The sequence below is a fragment of the Xiphophorus maculatus genome, chromosome 19 (assembly GCF_002775205.1).
Source record: "Xiphophorus maculatus strain JP 163 A chromosome 19, X_maculatus-5.0-male, whole genome shotgun sequence".
Lineage (NCBI taxonomy): Eukaryota > Metazoa > Chordata > Actinopteri > Cyprinodontiformes > Poeciliidae > Xiphophorus > Xiphophorus maculatus.
In genome coordinates, this window is record NC_036461.1 from 15,273,726 (window position 1) to 15,291,279 (window position 17,554).

Below are 17,554 nucleotides of genomic sequence, written 5' to 3' on the forward strand. Positions count from 1 at the left end.
AGCACATACAAGGTTTCTCAGTGACCTTAACTGTCACTGACTGTGAAAGTTAAAGTTTTAAACATCACTTTCTTATAAAATAGATTTTTAATCTCAAGGGGATGTTCCTGGTGAGATAAAGGTTAATAATGTGCATTTTTATTGCTTTAACATCTGTTGTTTATGCTGCTAATGTTTCCTTTCACACTTTATTGCAACAAGGGCAATATTAACAATATATACAATCTGTAAATATGTATCTTTTACTCTTCTATTTTTTAAAAAAAATTTAGTTTTAATTTATTTTTTTTTTTTTTTCAATTTTATATTTTCACGCCCCCAATACGACAAATCAAAATCTTCTGTCTTATGACTATCATCACTAAGCACAGTGTATCCTTACTGTATCACTTCCCAATTATACGCTACTTTGTGTTGGACAACATAAAATTCCAATGTGATATTATAAATTAAAAATTGAAACTAACCAGTGGTTTTATTTCCCGGAAGTCGTGTTGGGGTGTCGCGTTTCCTGACGTAAGGAGTTACGTACGTAAACATGGCGGCGCCCTGTCTGGGTTGGTGTGTTGTGAAACAGACCTGGACGCTCTTGCTGTAATGTCAAACCCGTTTTATTAGCGGTTTTTTGAGGGTGTTGATTGCTTTTTATAGCAGCGAGTGGACGGCAGTAGGTCGTTTTAAATATGTGAAGAAGAAGAGAAGCCCGGAAGTGTTTTAGATAAAGTAGCAACGCGATTTTAGTTCAGAGGTTATAATAACATGTTTCCAGCTCCGGGGTCGAGTGTGACCCGCTGGGTGTCCGTGTCCGTCCGTGGACTGAGAGGTCTCGGCCTGTTCTCCAGCTCGGAGTCCTCCTCCAATTGGAGCAAAGTTGTGTCGGACGCGGAGAAGATCGTCGGGTATCCCACGTCGTTCATGAGTCTGCGGTGCCTGCTCAGCGATGAGCTCAGCAATGTGGCCATGCACGTCAGAAAGCTGGTGGGGACACAGCATCCCTTACTCAACACAGCCAGGTAAGGATCATTACTGTCTGCAGGTGTTTATTACTGGTAATTATGGTGGATATTGGCTGCAGCTAATCAACACAGAGTCCGGCTGTACAGTTCGCCACAATGTTAATATAGAAATGTTATGCTGTCCAGGAGAGAGTCACTTACAAACTCAACAAGGAAGGAAGCTACAAAGGGTTATTGTTAAAGAAGCTGGGTCTTCACCTTGTATTCAAACGTACTAACAGAAAGTTGAGTGGAAGGAAAAACGTACTCAAGGCATTGGAGAACTGCAGTCTTGTGGGAATTGAATTCAAGAGTTTGGAGAAAATTCACAAGGTGTGTTGTGGCTGGAGTACATGGTTCAAGAACAACCACACACAAACGTATCAACAACATGGACTGTTGCAATTTCTTGTCAAACCAGAGATGTCAGAATCTTCTTACCTAGAGTAAAGAGAAAAGGGATTAAATTGTGCTTAGTGATCCATAGTCTTATTTTCAAATGGAGATACATTTTGTATTATTTTGGAAATCAAGGTAGTAGAATCTGTAGGAAGAGCCAAGAGGCAGAGAATCCAAGCCACTTCAGGCCCAGAGACAATTTGAGGAGCCTTTCATCCTCACGTCTTGGTCTATCCTGTTTTATCCAACCCAAATGGATTGCTGTTCTATGCAGAACAGCATAGATAGTCTAGTTTTGTCTGAGGAAGATAAGACACATCAGAGTCAACAACTTAGATAAGACGAGGCTAAAAGACAGTCAATGGTCATCAAAGCAACTCAGTCTTCCTTTACCTCTTAAGTAATAATCAAATTTTCTGAGAATGTGAATTTTGGGTTTTCATTAGGCAGAGTTGTCAAAATGAAAAAAAAAGTCTGAACTATGTCACTCTGTGTTTAGTACATCTATTCACAGGGGTTCTTGTTAGAAGAAGTACTTGGGCACTTTTTTTCTTTTCAATAATATCCTAGAATATGTCATGCCTGAATGAAGTTAGGTGGCTGGAAATTACAGAAAAAAACAGCGCTAGTGTAAAGAAAAGACCTTCACTGGAAATGTTTTGTGTGTAAAAATGAATTCTGCCTGCTTTGGTTGCAAATGAAACTAATAAATGATTAAATCCCTTTGTAATGTAGGCATGAAACACCATTTTTATTGGAAATATAAACATGTTGATGTTCATCTGGATGCTCAGTATGGTCAAAAATCCTGAGCTCTTGATGATGATAATGACAATATCTCACCTTGAAGGTTTTGTGATAGTCTATTTATCAGTTAGATTTCTTAGACTCTTTCTGATGTTTGCCTTTCTTTCAGTAAATAAAAATAAAAATTGGTATTAATCACAAACATCTTGTTTTATTTTGCCAATGACATATTTTAAATGAAAAAATTGAAACCGTTGCCTCATTAGCCTTTTGCTCTCCAGTCTTTCTTTCATGTCAGTGTATCACATAATGCTGCTGTGGATGTCAAACTTCTTGACTTTACATCCACAGCAGAGTCTTGTCTATAGTCTTGTTTTTCCACAACAATTCAGCCTTGCATTGAGCGGTCATTTATCTAAATAACTGCCTTCAGTATTACAGTGCATTGTTTGACTGCATGTTTGTGTTTGTTATGTCATATAAGTCACTTCTACGGTTGCTCTTGACTCCACCTGCAGATCTATTGATAGTATCCCCTTTCACCTCTGTCTCTGTCAGGCTAAACAACAGTTCAACACAATCAATAGTTATTGTTTGTTTTCTCTCTGTAATGCCCACTGCTGTGTGAAAGCTGAAGTTTTATCTGACTTTAAAGCCGATTACAAATCGTTTGCTCTAATAAGTGCATTGGGGGCAGATGGTGCTGCTCTTATTTATCTAATTAACCTGACATATAGATGTGGACAGATGGAGATATTCTATTATTATTTTGTATCGTCGTTTGAAATGTCTTTGTAAAAGTATGAAGTTACAGACAGAGTTCTCACAGATTCTGGAAAAGTACAAAATCTAGTTTTTTTTAGGTATGGATTAGAAAGAAAGAGAGCATGGAATGTTATTTATTTATTTATTTATTTATTTATTTATTCCCTTTACTACTTGAGATATAAAAGCTGCATCCATCCATCCTAACCATTCCACCCTTCTTTGTGTCCATCTTTAGATGGTTGTGTGAATGGAGAGATGAAAGGATTGGTGATGGACAAATGGATAGATGGATGGAGAAAAATGGATGGACTGTTGTAAAATACAGAGATGATGATGTTCATATCATAGCAATTGATTGATCACGAAATGGACAGTTGGCTAGATTCATGGATGGATGAACAGATAGATGGCTGGATTTCTGAATGGGGATGGATGGATGGATGGATGGATGGATGGATGGAAGAACTGCTATGGGATGGATGGATGGATGGATGGATGGATGGATGGATGGATGGATGGATGGATGGATGGATGGATGGATGGATGGATGGAAGAACTGCTATGAGATAGATGGATGGATGGATGGATGAACTGCTATGAAATGGATGGATGGATGGATGGATGGATGGATGGATGGATGGATGGATGAATTGCTATGAAATGGATGGATGGATGGACGGATGGATGAACTGCTATGAAATGGATGGATGGATGGACGGATGAACTGCTATGAAATGGATGGACGGATGAACTGCTATGAAATGGATGGATGGATGGACGGATGAACTGCTATGAAATGGATGGATGGATGGATGGACGGATGGATGGATGGATGGATGGATGGATGGATGGACGGATGAACTGCTATGAAATGGATGGATGGATGGATGGATGGATGGATGGATGGATGGATGGATGGATGGGTGGATGGATGGATGAATTGCTATGAAATGGATAGATGGATGGGCGGATGGATGAACTGCTATGAAATGGATGGATGGATGGACGGATGGATGGATGGATGGATGGATGGATGGATGGATGGACGGATGAACTGCTATGAAATGGATGGATGGATGGATGGATGGATGGATGGATGGACGGATGAACTGCTATGAAATGGATGGATGGATGGATGGATGGATTGATGGATGGATGGATAGACGGATGAACTGCTATGAAATGGATGGATGGATGGATGGATGGATGGACGGATGAACTGCTATGAAATGGATGGATGGATGGACGGATGAACTGCTATGAAATGGATGGATGGATGAACTGCTATGAAATGGATGGATGGATGGATGGATGGACGGCTGAACTGCTATGAAATGGATGGATGGATGGATGGACGGATGAACCGCTATGAAATGGATGGACGGATGGATGGATGGATGGATGGATGAATTGCTATGAAATGGATGGATGGATGGATGGATGGATGGATGGATGGATGGATGGATTGCTATGAAATGGATGGATGGATGGATGGATGGATGGACGGATGAACTGCTATGAAATGGATGGATGGATGGACGGATGGATGGATGGATGGACGGACGGATGAACTGCTATGAAATGGATGGATGGATGGATGGATGGATGGATGGATGGACGGATGAACTGCTATGAAATGGATGGATGGATGGACGGATGAACTGCTATGAAATGGATGGATGGATGGATGGATGGATGGATGGATGGACGGATGAACTGCTGTGAAATGGATGGATGGATGGACGGATGAACTGCTATGAAATGGATGCATGGATGGATGGATGGATGGATGGATGGATGGATTGCTATGAAATGGATGGATGGATGGATGGATGAACTGCTATGAAATGGATGGATGGATGGATGGATGGATGAACTGCTATGAAATGGATGGATGGATGGATGGACGGATGAACTGCTATGAAATGGATGGATGGATGGACGGATGGATGGATGGATGGATGGATGAACTGCTATGAAATGGATGAATGGATGGACGGATGAACTGCTATGAAATGGATGGATGGATGGACGGATGGATGGATGGACGTATGAACTGCTGTGAAATGGATGGATGGATGGATGGATGGATGGATGGATGGATGGATGGATGGACGGACGGATGGATGGATGGATGAACTGCTATGAAATGGATGAATGGATGGACGGATGAACTGCTATGAAATGGATGGATGGATGGACGGATGAACTGCTATGAAATGGATGGATGTTTGTTTGTGGTGAAGAGAAAGAAATTACTCAACCTTCCAGTCTGACTAACTTTACAGAGAGAACATTGGCGATGACATCAGTCTGGTGCTGATTTATAGACGGCATCTGAGAGCACATGCATTGGTAATTATGATTTATAAATCAACTTAGAAAACAAGGAAAGAGACCTGGAAGAGAGAGTCCTCAAACACAATCTTGTCACTCGGACGACAATGGAAAGAGGAACCCAAGGGTGTAATAACCTATACGCCTAAATCTGATATGACAATCCATTTGGGTGTTGTAGCAGCAGGGAAGGCTGCAGCAGACCTCTTGACAGTCTGACTCCTCACTGTCAGCTCGCGTTGGCTGGTTCGTATTTCCCTCTGTGTCTCGGCTTTAGATGCGCGGCGGATAAAAATATCCACAATAGCAGACAGGCAGACCCTCGTGGCGTTGGGTTTCGGTTTTTCCTTTCCTTTCATTCTCAAAAACTGCTGCTCAGCTAACTTTGCCCCAAAGTGTGGAGTTACAGCGAGGGGACTGCAGCTCAGAGAGAAGAAACTTTACTTCCCTTAAGGACAGTCCTTGAGAGTTTAACTTGGACTGAAATTCACTTCCCCACAGGCTTATGCTTAGTTGTTTTTATCTTCATATTCACTTTATTAGTGAATCATCAGAATGTTCATATCATAGCAGCATCAAAATCCCACTAAAACAAGAGCAGAAATGTGAAAAACTCCAAAAAGAGTCAAAACATCTGCCTTTTTTTAGGTTGCCAAGGACTTCTTAGACTTACAAGAAGACTAAACATTTTTAGGGCCATTGTTTTTTTTAGAGTCCCTGAAAACTCAGATTGTTTTCTCAGTTTTCATCTAAAGCTGAAACAAATGCATAAATAATAAGCTTCACAATTGTAGGCAAATAAAAATAAAGGGTTTAATCCATACTTGTCCATTTCTACATAATGGTGCACCAACCTACATTTTTAATTTTTTATATATATATATATTTTTTTTGCTTCGGCAAACAAGAAAGGATCTCAGAAATGACCTTAGGTAAAGCAATTGATGAAACAATCCAGGATCAATTGTAAGGCCAGTTCAAAACTGTTTGGATTCCATTACAGAGAGAAAAATTGATCACAACTGGAAAACAATGAGGATTTTAAACAAGTGGACAGAAAAATATAATCAATCTGGTCATCTCTGATCATAATTAAAATTAAATAAGGATGTTGTTTTTTAAGTTAGAATGTTTTTATTGTTTATTTAAAATATTCTTTAAATAACTCTTCCTTTAAATAAATAAATGGTTATTTGTCCCAATAATTTTGTACCATAATTAAAGATTAGAGATGAGAAGAAATCAGAAGTCATTTGGCCAACAGCCTTCGTAATTCAGAAAGCAAATCGAATCCTCTTTCTTTCATATGAATCTGGCAAGAAATATTGCTTTCAAGATCTAAAACTTGCTCAATATTCTTATCCAGAGGTTTACAATAAAAAGCTTTGTGTTTTTTTGGAAATGTGTGAATCAAATCCTGGAAACTGTGGGGTGAAAAGACTCTCGGTCGATATTATCGTATCATTTTAACCCGTAACCATGTCTACAGGTGGATGCATCGATTCAAACCTCTCTCCTGGAGGAAAACTGCACAGTTATCGTTCATTTATCAGTTTATTGTTTAGGAAAAGATGTCAGAGCATGGACACATTTGCATGTGTCGACTCCAGCCCCGGCAGGCTGCAGCTCCCTGAATTCCTGCACTGCGATTGCAGAGCAGAGGGCGTGGTGACCTGTTCACAACCCTTTAAAATGACAGCAGCCCATTCCTCCAGCTTCACTGTAGCCCTCACCATCTTTCTTCTTTCACATCATCATCGTGTCCCCACCCCTTTGCAGGAGGCCGGCTGTGATTGATTGATGCATTCTGGTGTGTGTGCTGACATAAATATTAATCATGTGCCACCTTCAGGCCACTGTCTTACTTAGACTGGCCAAGAAAGGTGCAGCTTTACGGGTTCTTGCTTTCTGCTTGCTGATCTAACAACTATTTTCCTGTTGAGTAAAGATTTAGAGTGACAATAAATTTTTCCTCATGAGCTGTAATGAAGAAGAGCTCGACCTGTCATTAATTTCACGCATTTTATGTGACGGGAAAGGTTTTTTTTTTTTTTTTTACCTCTTTTTCTTTTCTTTTTTTTTAAAGAAAAAGCTTCAGGGTTTTATAGTTTCTCGTTTCTTCTGTGTCTATGTCTGGTTCCTCCAGCCTCGCTGCGGTGCAGGGGAGGGTCAGAGAGGGTTGATGGGGGGGTATTGTTGAGGCCCGTGTCTGGGCATCGAGCTGAGGGGGGCGTGACCGCTTGTCTGCTCCGGAGCTCCTAACGAGAGCGTGATTCATGGCACAAGGGGCTCCCATAGGGACAGGATTAGAGGTGCTGCGTCTAACCACTCCCCAGAGAGAGTAAAAAGATATTTAATCTGCTCACCATGGAGGCAGCCATCGCTGGGCTTTGTGTGTGTGCGCTGCTGTGGATGTGTCAGCTGGTTGGGGTGGGAATAACCCCCCGACTTTAAATACCTCAGAAGAAAACACAAACGGATCAATTAAATTCATGTTTTTACTATTATTTTATTTTTAGAAAATGCACGGCAAACTCCCTAAGCTCTGCTAATCCTTTTATCGTTTGTTCTCCTAAATTTAGCTTTTGTTTAATCCCACAAAGTGGCCAAAACTGGACAGTTGTTTGTAAAATATATACAAAAAAATCACAGTGCAGATTAATATTTATTTCCCCTTTTTAATTTGGTTTACATTCTGCATCAGTTCAACTATGATCATTTTTATAAAACGAACAAATATAGTCACCTTAAAATTTTAAATAATCAAAATTTTCACCTAGATTTACCTAGAATAATCAGATGTCTGATCTGATAATTCATTTTATTCATTTTGTTCTCCTATAAGGACTACTACATACAAAATAATACATATTTGATAGAGTAACATCTTTAAATCCAACATAAAACGAATAAATCACAAGATTATTTCTCACTGTGCATCAAAGTGCATGCTGTTAGTACCCTCACAAAGCTGTCAACATAAAAGATTTTTGAGATTCAAAAGTAATGACACCTTTTTCCACATTTAATGCAGTTTATATCATGTTTAAATAAAAGATAGTCTTGAGAAGAAATGTAAAAAAAATAAAAAATAAGAAGGTGCAAGAAGTGTGCAAACCCTTAAGCTCACACTTTACTGAAACACCTTTTCATTTAATTTCAACGTATTGGTCCCAGACCTATCATCATTAATTAATCATTAATTAGTCATTAATAACCATGAATTAAGCTCATAGCAACATGAATTTCTTATTTGGATCCTTAAGCTAAAACTGCATTTTACAAAAAAATATTTTTTAAAGTAATTTTTAAAGGGGTTAAAAAAATAAATCAAGTCAACGATCATTTTGGGATATTGTTCTACAAAAGTATGCTCTGATTATTTCAATAAAAATACATGCAAGATTTCAATGTCTATTTCTTGGCCCCTTGTGTACTTTCATGGGTTTTGAACTGCGACTCCTCTGATTGTAAAGGAAACCAGCAGATTGCATTGGATCGCTGCGACGATGCATTTCCTCATCCTGAGCAAACATTAAGAGGAAACATTCCTGTTGTTGGAAATATATCAAACCCATGAAATGATGGGCACACACTAAGTACTCTTCCCCAAAGTCTACGTTGAAAGTATGCATATAATCAAAAAAATAAATATCTGACTCTAAAAGCAGCCATAAAAAAACATATTTTCAACAAAAAAAAAAAACAGAGCTTCTATGTAGTTGATGAATATAACAATGGGCTAAACAAGTAGCAAATTCACTCAAGAGGACATCTATAGAAAACTGATTTATGCAGGATGTCAATGTTAATACATACATTTTGATTATTTGATAACTGTTGATATATTTCTCTTTTATTATTTCCCTTCTGTTGTGATTGTACTTTACTCCTACATCATGTGATCATCAAGCTCGATGATCTGTTGGCGTCTCTTTGCAGAGGCTTCGTCTATGACAGCAAGAACAATCTTCAGATGAGAGGACTGATTGTCCTGCTGCTGTCCAAAACAGCAGGACCGAGTCATGCAGCCTCAGAGCTCCTCACTAAGGACATGGTCAGCGGCATCTACCCAAGGTAATTCGAGGCTAAAACATAGCAGATGGATGATTTGACTAAATGTTTGCTTGTTTCTAGAAATTATTCACCTCACATTTTGAGGGTCTGACATAAAAAATAATCATAATCTTCTTTTACAGGAAGAAACGAGGTTTTTAGAACATTACTAGTGTATAATAAAAAGGAGCAGCTGAGCTGTTTTTTTCTTTAGATAAATAGATCACCCACCAGTCTCCCACTCCCAGTCAACAGCAGTTAGTTTGTCACTTCTCTGTGGATGTTTATGCTGCCTGAGAGGAAACTGTGGGCAGTGAACATCTGTGGCATCGCAGTGCAGGGCCTTAAATGCGCTCGGCAGGCAGACCGAGACAGGCGATCCCGCTTTTGCCCCAGTTATGTGGCAGCTTCAGGATAAACAGGGAAATAAGAGTCTGGAGTCAGGTAACTCTGCCTTGTCCGCTGTGGTTATCGTCCACATCAGCTCTGCCTCATCCTCCAGACACAGTGTGGGCACAGGTAGGATTGGAGAATTTATCTTTTATAAAATAAAATAGAGAAAATTAACAAGTATCTGACATTCTGATGAATTCTAACAAAAATACGAATCTCATTTTGAGCCTCATTCATACCATTTATGGAACCAACTCTAAGGAAAATCTACTCTATGCAAAGTGATGTTTGGAGGAGTTGGGATTTTTTTTTACTATCAACCCCTAAAAATATTTTATTTGAACATTAAGGAGTAATGTGAATATTCAGGTTGTAGCAGTACACAGAAGTCATGGTTCGGTACGTACTCAATTGTTAAAGTCTCAATTGGAAACGTTTTCAGTACACTTCAATCAAGTACATTTACTAATTTGATTTCATAAAAAATGTAAAAAGTGCAAAGTATAAAATTACCTGAAGATTTGGTTGGATTTATTTCAATGAATAAAGTAGCATAAGCAGGCATTGCAAATACCTGGAAAGATGGATGGATTACAAAGCAATGTGACCACATCAAAATGGTCCATATAATGTTAGAAACTTTTCATAAGACTGGAACCTTATTTGAAGATTAAAAAAATCACCTTGTGACAACCTAGTCTCCCAGCTGTACCTGAATGCAGCATAAGCAGCTGCTGGAAAAATCCCTTCTCATCAACCAACTTATATTTTATATGATGAATGGAGTTTGGGCGGATTGGATGCTACAGATTAACCATTTGGATGTCAGCAGATTTTTCTCCACTATCAGGGATGTTTACATTCACCTAGACTTTTAGCTGAGTGCGGAGTAAGCTATGTACCTTATAGCTATTCAATTGTGCATATGCTGACATAAAGTTTTGGTTGTACCACCTTTTGTTTTCCTGCAAAACAAACTTAATCTTCCATAACAGAGTTTAGTGATCGTTGGAAGTCCTCTCTGTTTTGTTTTGGTGTCACTTTTTGAAGTTGCTCCACAGAACATTGCATTTAGTTACACAAACCAATCTGTTTCAGCACACAGATGTGCCATAAATCCATGTTACACGGATAAACATACCGGGAGCATTCCTGCAGACATAAACAGTTCCCCAGTTATCCTTCAAACAAACACTAAGTAGGAACAGCATTTGCAAGAAAAAAGCTGTAATGTGATAATGGTGATGTTATCCAGGAAAGTTGATGACAAGCTCTTCACTCCGTCTTATTAATAATAGCAAACAATAAACAAATAACCATTGTCAGTCCATTTCTGATTGAAGTCATAAAAGCAGAGTTCCGGAGCATATTATGCATACCATCACTGGTTTAACTGTGCTGTTGGGACTAGTTATAGATATACTAAAGATTGTCTTGTGTTGAGGTCATCATGATGAGAAGCAAGAAAAATTTGAGTTAATAAAACGTCAATCAGTATCCCAATATTCAGCTATATTCCTTCAATGAAACTCTACTTCAATCGTTTATAGTATAATACAGCTGTATTTTTCAGTACACAGCCCTGTATCATAAGATAAAAGTGCGGACAGAGTGGCTTAAAAACCAGCATTTTGAATTTTTGGACCTGTGGTCAGACCACTAGACACATCCCATAAGAATGTTACAACACCAATATTAATTGTGCAGCTTTAAAAAGGACAGACACTTTCACCAGAGAGCATAAAGTTGCATTATTATACTGGCACACTTTGCAGCTGCTGTCACTTTCAAGATAATAAATTGACATTTAAAAAGCCTCTCTCAGACGTGACCTGCTGTCCCTTAATTTTATGCTAATTGAGTACATCCTGGTCCTCTCTGCATCAACCCACGGGTGCCTCTCCAAAACATTTTGCAGTAGGTTGCTTCCAATTTGCTGCAGTCTGATTGAAATATGTGGAAATAGGCAATTAAGCAAGAGGAGACTTTAATTTTAAAGGAGCTAAACAGCAACATAGATGTGTTCTTCTGCAATGGACCATCTGCCTGCATTTTCAGCTGCTCTGATATGCAGGAAAAATGCTGTTTAATACTGCAACTCTGACAACAAGCACCAGAGGGGAAAAAAATGTGTTTGATGTGGCTGTTTTCATGGTGTAAGCTTGATGGTTTCTTGGTTTTAAATATTTGACAAAAAGTATACAACCACCCTATGCCCTCTGAGATTTCAATGTTGTATATAAAGGACATAATAAATAAAATTGATAGTTATTATTATAAATGCTATTATTTAGAGGAAAGTCAATTATTTTTAATCACTGATAGCATATAATATATTGACTATAACAGGTGTGGTTTCTATAATATTTGTTAACTTTAGGTTGTTTTAGGTGGTTTTATTTTAACTTTAAACCTTCATAAAGTGCTGTGGTGGCGCAGGGGGTTAGCACGCCCCACATTTGGAGGCCTTAGACCCGCGGACGTCGCGGGTTCGACTCCCGGTCCCGACGACCTTTGCCGCATGTCCTCCTTCAAAAATGGCGCCGGCTCATCTGGCTGCCTGCAGACGCAGCTCCTGTCGTGTGTGTGTTAATCTGTGTATAAAAAATTCTTGCTGTAACTGCGAAATAATTTCCCTGCTGGGATGAATAAAGTAATTCTTCTTCTTCTTCTTAAAGGAAACCAAGCTTTGTTTAGTTGATTGATAGCCTATCTGCCCCTGTAGCTAGCTTGTGGCCAGCTACTTAACAGAAGCTCTTAGCTAACCACTTGAAGTTTTAAAACCCCATCTCCTTAATATCTGGGGAGTAAGAGATCCATGTATTCTTACTGGAAACTTTCAGAGCAGCCCTTGTTGGTTTAGCATGCACGTTTACCAAATTAACAAAAGTGTAAACTTTAGAAAAGCAGCCCCAACATGAAGCAGGATGTGGACTCATCACCTTCACTGAAGTTGGATGTTTGGGATCACTGTTCTGTACTACAGTTATGATGGAGGAAATTTAAAGGTGGACAAAAGCACAAAGGTCAGCGTCATTTAGCGGCAATAATGTGTAGCTACTATCTAACTCTACATAGTAGCTAATAATTCACCTGAAACAACATCAGCCTGAGTGTAAACATCACTGATAGTGGAGGAAAATCAGCTAAAGTTCAAATCAATTTAACTCTATTGGGTTGGAAGTAGAACCAGATCCTTGTTCACATGATAAGCTGACTAGTAGACAACTTTGGATTTTAGAGGCAGGAGGTGGAATTGGTCCGACAATCTTCTGATAGCTAAACAACTATTCAAGCCACTGGGCCACAGATGTCCCACGGAAACCAAGGAAAACCTGTTGTAATCTTTTTTCAGCTAACTGACCAACTGTGGGCAGCATCAAATAACTGAGGACCAAAACTACTTCAAAAATCTAATTAAAAAGACTTTTAGCTATAGACACTGTGATGGAAACTTTTTATTTTTGAAAGAACAATTGTGAAATCTTAACATTCCTTCAGGCTGGTAATTAACTCACACCTTATTCTCATAATTAATAACTAACATGGCATGCAAACGGTCACAGAGTAAATATTTGAAAATGTGACTTAGTCAGAAACAAGTGATTAAGCGTGCAGATTCTAGGCCTTAAACATAGACCGAGCTATTACACATATCGAGGTGTGCAGTGTGGTAATGTAATATGAATGTAATGCTTCAGATGACACTCTGAGGTCTGCACACACACACACACACGCCCCCATGCCCTCACACACAGGCCAGATGCCAGCATGCGGCTCAGGACAGGCATGTGGGTGTGTGCCAACTGTTTTCCAGAAGTGACTGCTGTGCTCCTGGTGCCTGAAAGGCTTCTTTCTTACTGCAAGCTGGCACATCTGTGTGGTGCAGCCATGTCTGAGCACAAGCATCCTGACTGCTGAGAAACCTCTCCCATCCTGCCTCCCAAAACAAACGGCATCTCGAAGGTGTTCAGACCTGGTTTGGAAGGTGGTGCGTTACCATGCAGTCACATCACGACACGATCTGGCACACACATCAGATCACTGGTTCCAACACACAGCGTTCGCCCAGTCGTGAGATGGATAGTCCAAACTGAAACACACACACGCCTACACACCCCGACACACACAGCATGATTTGATCACCTCATTTGCACTAGTTTGCTCCCTCTCTGCCTCTGCCTCCACCTCTCCTGGGCTCATTAGCACCTCGGATAATGGCGAGATGGAGGGATTGAGGGAGTTGAGGTGGGGTGGGTTTTGGGGGGTGATTGAAACCTCCGGGGGAAGGTCTCCTCCCTTCTGACAGGGAGCATTTGTAAAACATTTCCCACTCTGCTGCCTGACACTGATGATTCACCAAAGCACCACCAAGATAAATAGATAGATGGACAGATTGAAACACTCGCCGCTCTCGCAGATTGTCCAACTTGCACCAGCCACACCTTTTAATTTTTTTGTTGTGCGTGTCCAGTGAAAATCACGTCACCAGTCGCATCACACTGGCCGCCCGATGGACAGGCCAGGTTTTTAAATCGCACACTGGAACTCACTTAGATCCACAAGTCTGTGTTTGATGCGAGGCAGACTGCAGAGGGAGGAAAATGGAACAGAACAGTCAGGACAAGGGGCGTGGTAAGGGGGCGTTACACCTCAGGAAGATGGCATTGGTTGCTATGCAACTGGGAACCAAAGCTATTTATACATCGGCCCCCTTGTCCCCCTTTTTCCTCCCCAAGCTCCACTGCTGCTGATGAGGGCCGCTAGATTGGAGGGTTTGGATTGTGTGTGCGTGCCAGGTTTCAACTGATGATGCTTTCACTGTGTGGGATTCCTTAGTTTTTTACTTAATTTTGATTAGAAAAACACAAGAAGCAAATTGAGGTTACACAGGTGTCATTCAGATCCCTTCGGTTACCATGTAACTCATAATTTTTATTTTCTCTTGAGACATTTTCAATTTTAAAAACCTCAAACCTTTCGAAACTTAATTCCTAAAGCAGAAAACATCACTGACATGCACATTTTTACAAAAAATATTTGCAGATTTACATATAGGGAGCACTCAAGATAAAAATCACAATTGCATGTTTCTGCCTAATTTTGCTAGAGTAATCAAATCAACACCTGACACACTGACACAGCAGCATGCACTCAGTATTTTCTGTCAACTCTGCATTATTGAAAACAGAAAGTAGTTTACAATGGGAACTAATAGATCAGTGCTGATTATTTAACAAGGAGAACTGGTTTATTTGAATAATCAATCTGGTTTGTGTCATACAATCGTGGAGGAGATTATGCACACCCCATGAACCACCGCAACCAGCAACAACGCTCTGCATTCGTTTTCTGTACGACTTCATCAGCCTCTTGCATCGTTGTAGAGACATTTCTTCAGTTCAGGTTCATTTCTTTTCCGCGCAGCTCTCTTAAGGTCCCACCGCATTTCAATCAGTTTCAGGTCTTGAGTTTGACAGGGACGTATAGCACCTTAATTATTTTCTGCTCCAGCCGTTCTGTTGTAGATTCGCTGCTGTGTTTGGGATCATTGTCCAGTTTGGACCAAACTCCAGCTGTCAGACAGATGTTTTTTGTAAAATCATGACCTTATAAACTTTTCCAGATTGATGAACAGCAACAGTTGTTTCTGACAGATCAATGGTGAGGTCTTTTCACATTGTGTCAAAACCCCACTTTATATACTGAAAAATAAATAATTGTTTCATAATATTATTTGAATATCTCAGGATTGTCAAAGTTTATATTAAATATGTAATTGTCCAAATACGTTCCTTTGATGAGGTGTCCCAGTAGTGGTGGCCATTTATCCTGAAAGATTTCTTATCAAAAGTATTTTTGATTTATAGTTGGATTGATAAATTTCAATAATGATGTATAACAAAACTTTGACAGTATTATCAGAAATGTTATTTTTATTATTTTCATCACTATTTGTTTCACAAGAGCTTTAATAAACATCAGAAAATTTAAAAAATACAATTAAATGCAGTTACTGTGTGCATATTAGTGATATAAATCACATTTCTTTCAGTAAGTGGCATCCTGAGTATTTCTATTGAGAATGTTTTTCAACAGCAGTACTTGTGCTTGTGTTGCTAAGAATGCTATCAGTCACAGCCACAACTAAAAAAAGGAAGTACTAGTTTTTTAATCCTAATTTTTATCAGTATCACAGTAGCACCTCAGTTCATATAGCCACCCCTGTGTCCCAGTTTTTTCAAATGATTGTTGTTTAATTTTCCAAAATCCTTAAAAACCAACAAAGGTGTCCTTATTTTTTAGTTTCTGTCACAGGACGTGGAAGGAAATCCATCTGCAGTGAGAGAGGATTTCTTCTTTAACAAATCCCTACAATCGATCGTTTACATGAGAAACCAGAAGATAAAATGTGTTTATTATGAATATTCGGATGAAATAGTCATTGTAAGGTCGACTTGGAATTAAAGTTGTAAACCTGTACGACCTAAAATCATAATGTTTTGTTCGTCTCATTGTAATAACTCACTCTCCTCTTGAAGTGCAGCTATCACTCTGATTCACCCCGAGTGCATTCGACTGTCAGTCTGTTAATTTGCTCTTATTTGAGCCCTGAACTTATTAACTCTCTTTGGGGGAACGACGCTGTTGTTGCCGTGCGCCACCAAGCAGCGAAACCGACCAGACAATGGGTGTGATTGAGGGGCAAAATACATGACATTATTGAATTTTAATCACATCTTTTTGACGCAGAGAATGGCAATTACCTGGCTGCGAGTGCGTATATAGGAAGGCGTCGTAGCTTGGAGCAGACGAGCGGCTCATCAGGTTTTCACGGCGGGTGAAAGAAGGTCGTAAGTGGCTATCAGCGCACCCGACCCTGTCTGGATGGATCCCTCCTGTCGCAGCGTGGCGAGCTCCTTCCATATGGAGAGAGGCCTAATTATCCCCCACCAATGACTGAATCAACATTTGATTATATCCTCCCTTAGGCTGTTCTAAAAGACTATTAAAACACCACTGTTGTGTCGTTTTTTTCCCCCCTCTCCTCATAATCAAGAATGGCTGTTATCTGATAATGATAAGTTTAATTTCTTTCTTTATGCAACCCCCTGACACTTTGTGTGGAGAAATCTCTGACATGTCTCTTGGTTTTATGCCTTGGGGGATGAAAAACAGGGATTTTTAACGTTTGTCAGAAAATATTTCTCTGGATCTTGACGTCAACAGTTCTGATCACATTGATGTTTTTTGCTAGTGTAATTTCTACAGAGTATAGGTGAAAAAAAGTGAAACTCATCCGTTACATTTTCACTCCATTAAATATTTTATTTTCTTAAATATGCTAACAAAAATGATTTTTTTTTTTTTTTGTTTCCCAAAAAGCTAAAAAAAAAAAAAAAAAACAATAAATAAGCTTTTTAATACAGAAACATCTGATGGGTTTTTGTGCATCTTTTTTCTGGCACATGTTTTATTTTCTCTCAGTTTTCCATTTATAAGCTTGGATAGAGGCTGTGTGAGCAGCCAGCTTCTTTAACAATAACTTTTTGTGGCTTACCCTCTTTGTTGACGCTGTCAATGGCAAACATCAAGTTACAAATCTTCCTAAAAATCATTTAAACTGTAACATATAATCTATGAGTTTTTCTACAGCCAAAATATACGTAAATGATTACTGGAAAAGGAGCTGGCTGGTAAAAGATTACTGTATCCAAGCATGTTATTGGAAAGTTGAGTGGAAGAAAATATTTTGTCAAAAAGCAATGGTGTTTTTTTTTCACATTGAGTTTTCTGAACAGTGGAAGTTTGAGTTTCATCAGCTTTATCTTATCAAAATTAACAGAAAAAATCCTTTG

At 39.3% G+C, this 17,554-nt stretch overlaps 1 protein-coding gene across 1 annotated transcript in view; it reads left to right on the forward strand.

The window, feature by feature from the left end:
* Positions 1-506: 506 nt before the first annotated feature.
* The window catches only part of pdss2 (decaprenyl diphosphate synthase subunit 2), a 34,554-nt gene continuing 17,506 nt past the window's right edge, over positions 507-17,554 (forward strand). Inside the window, exons 1-2 of the mRNA XM_005798304.3 lie at positions 507-1,013; positions 9,189-9,323. Of these exons, the coding sequence (XP_005798361.1) occupies positions 760-1,013; positions 9,189-9,323 (389 nt within the window). The 5' untranslated portion in view covers positions 507-759. The remainder of the gene's footprint in view (positions 1,014-9,188; positions 9,324-17,554) is intronic.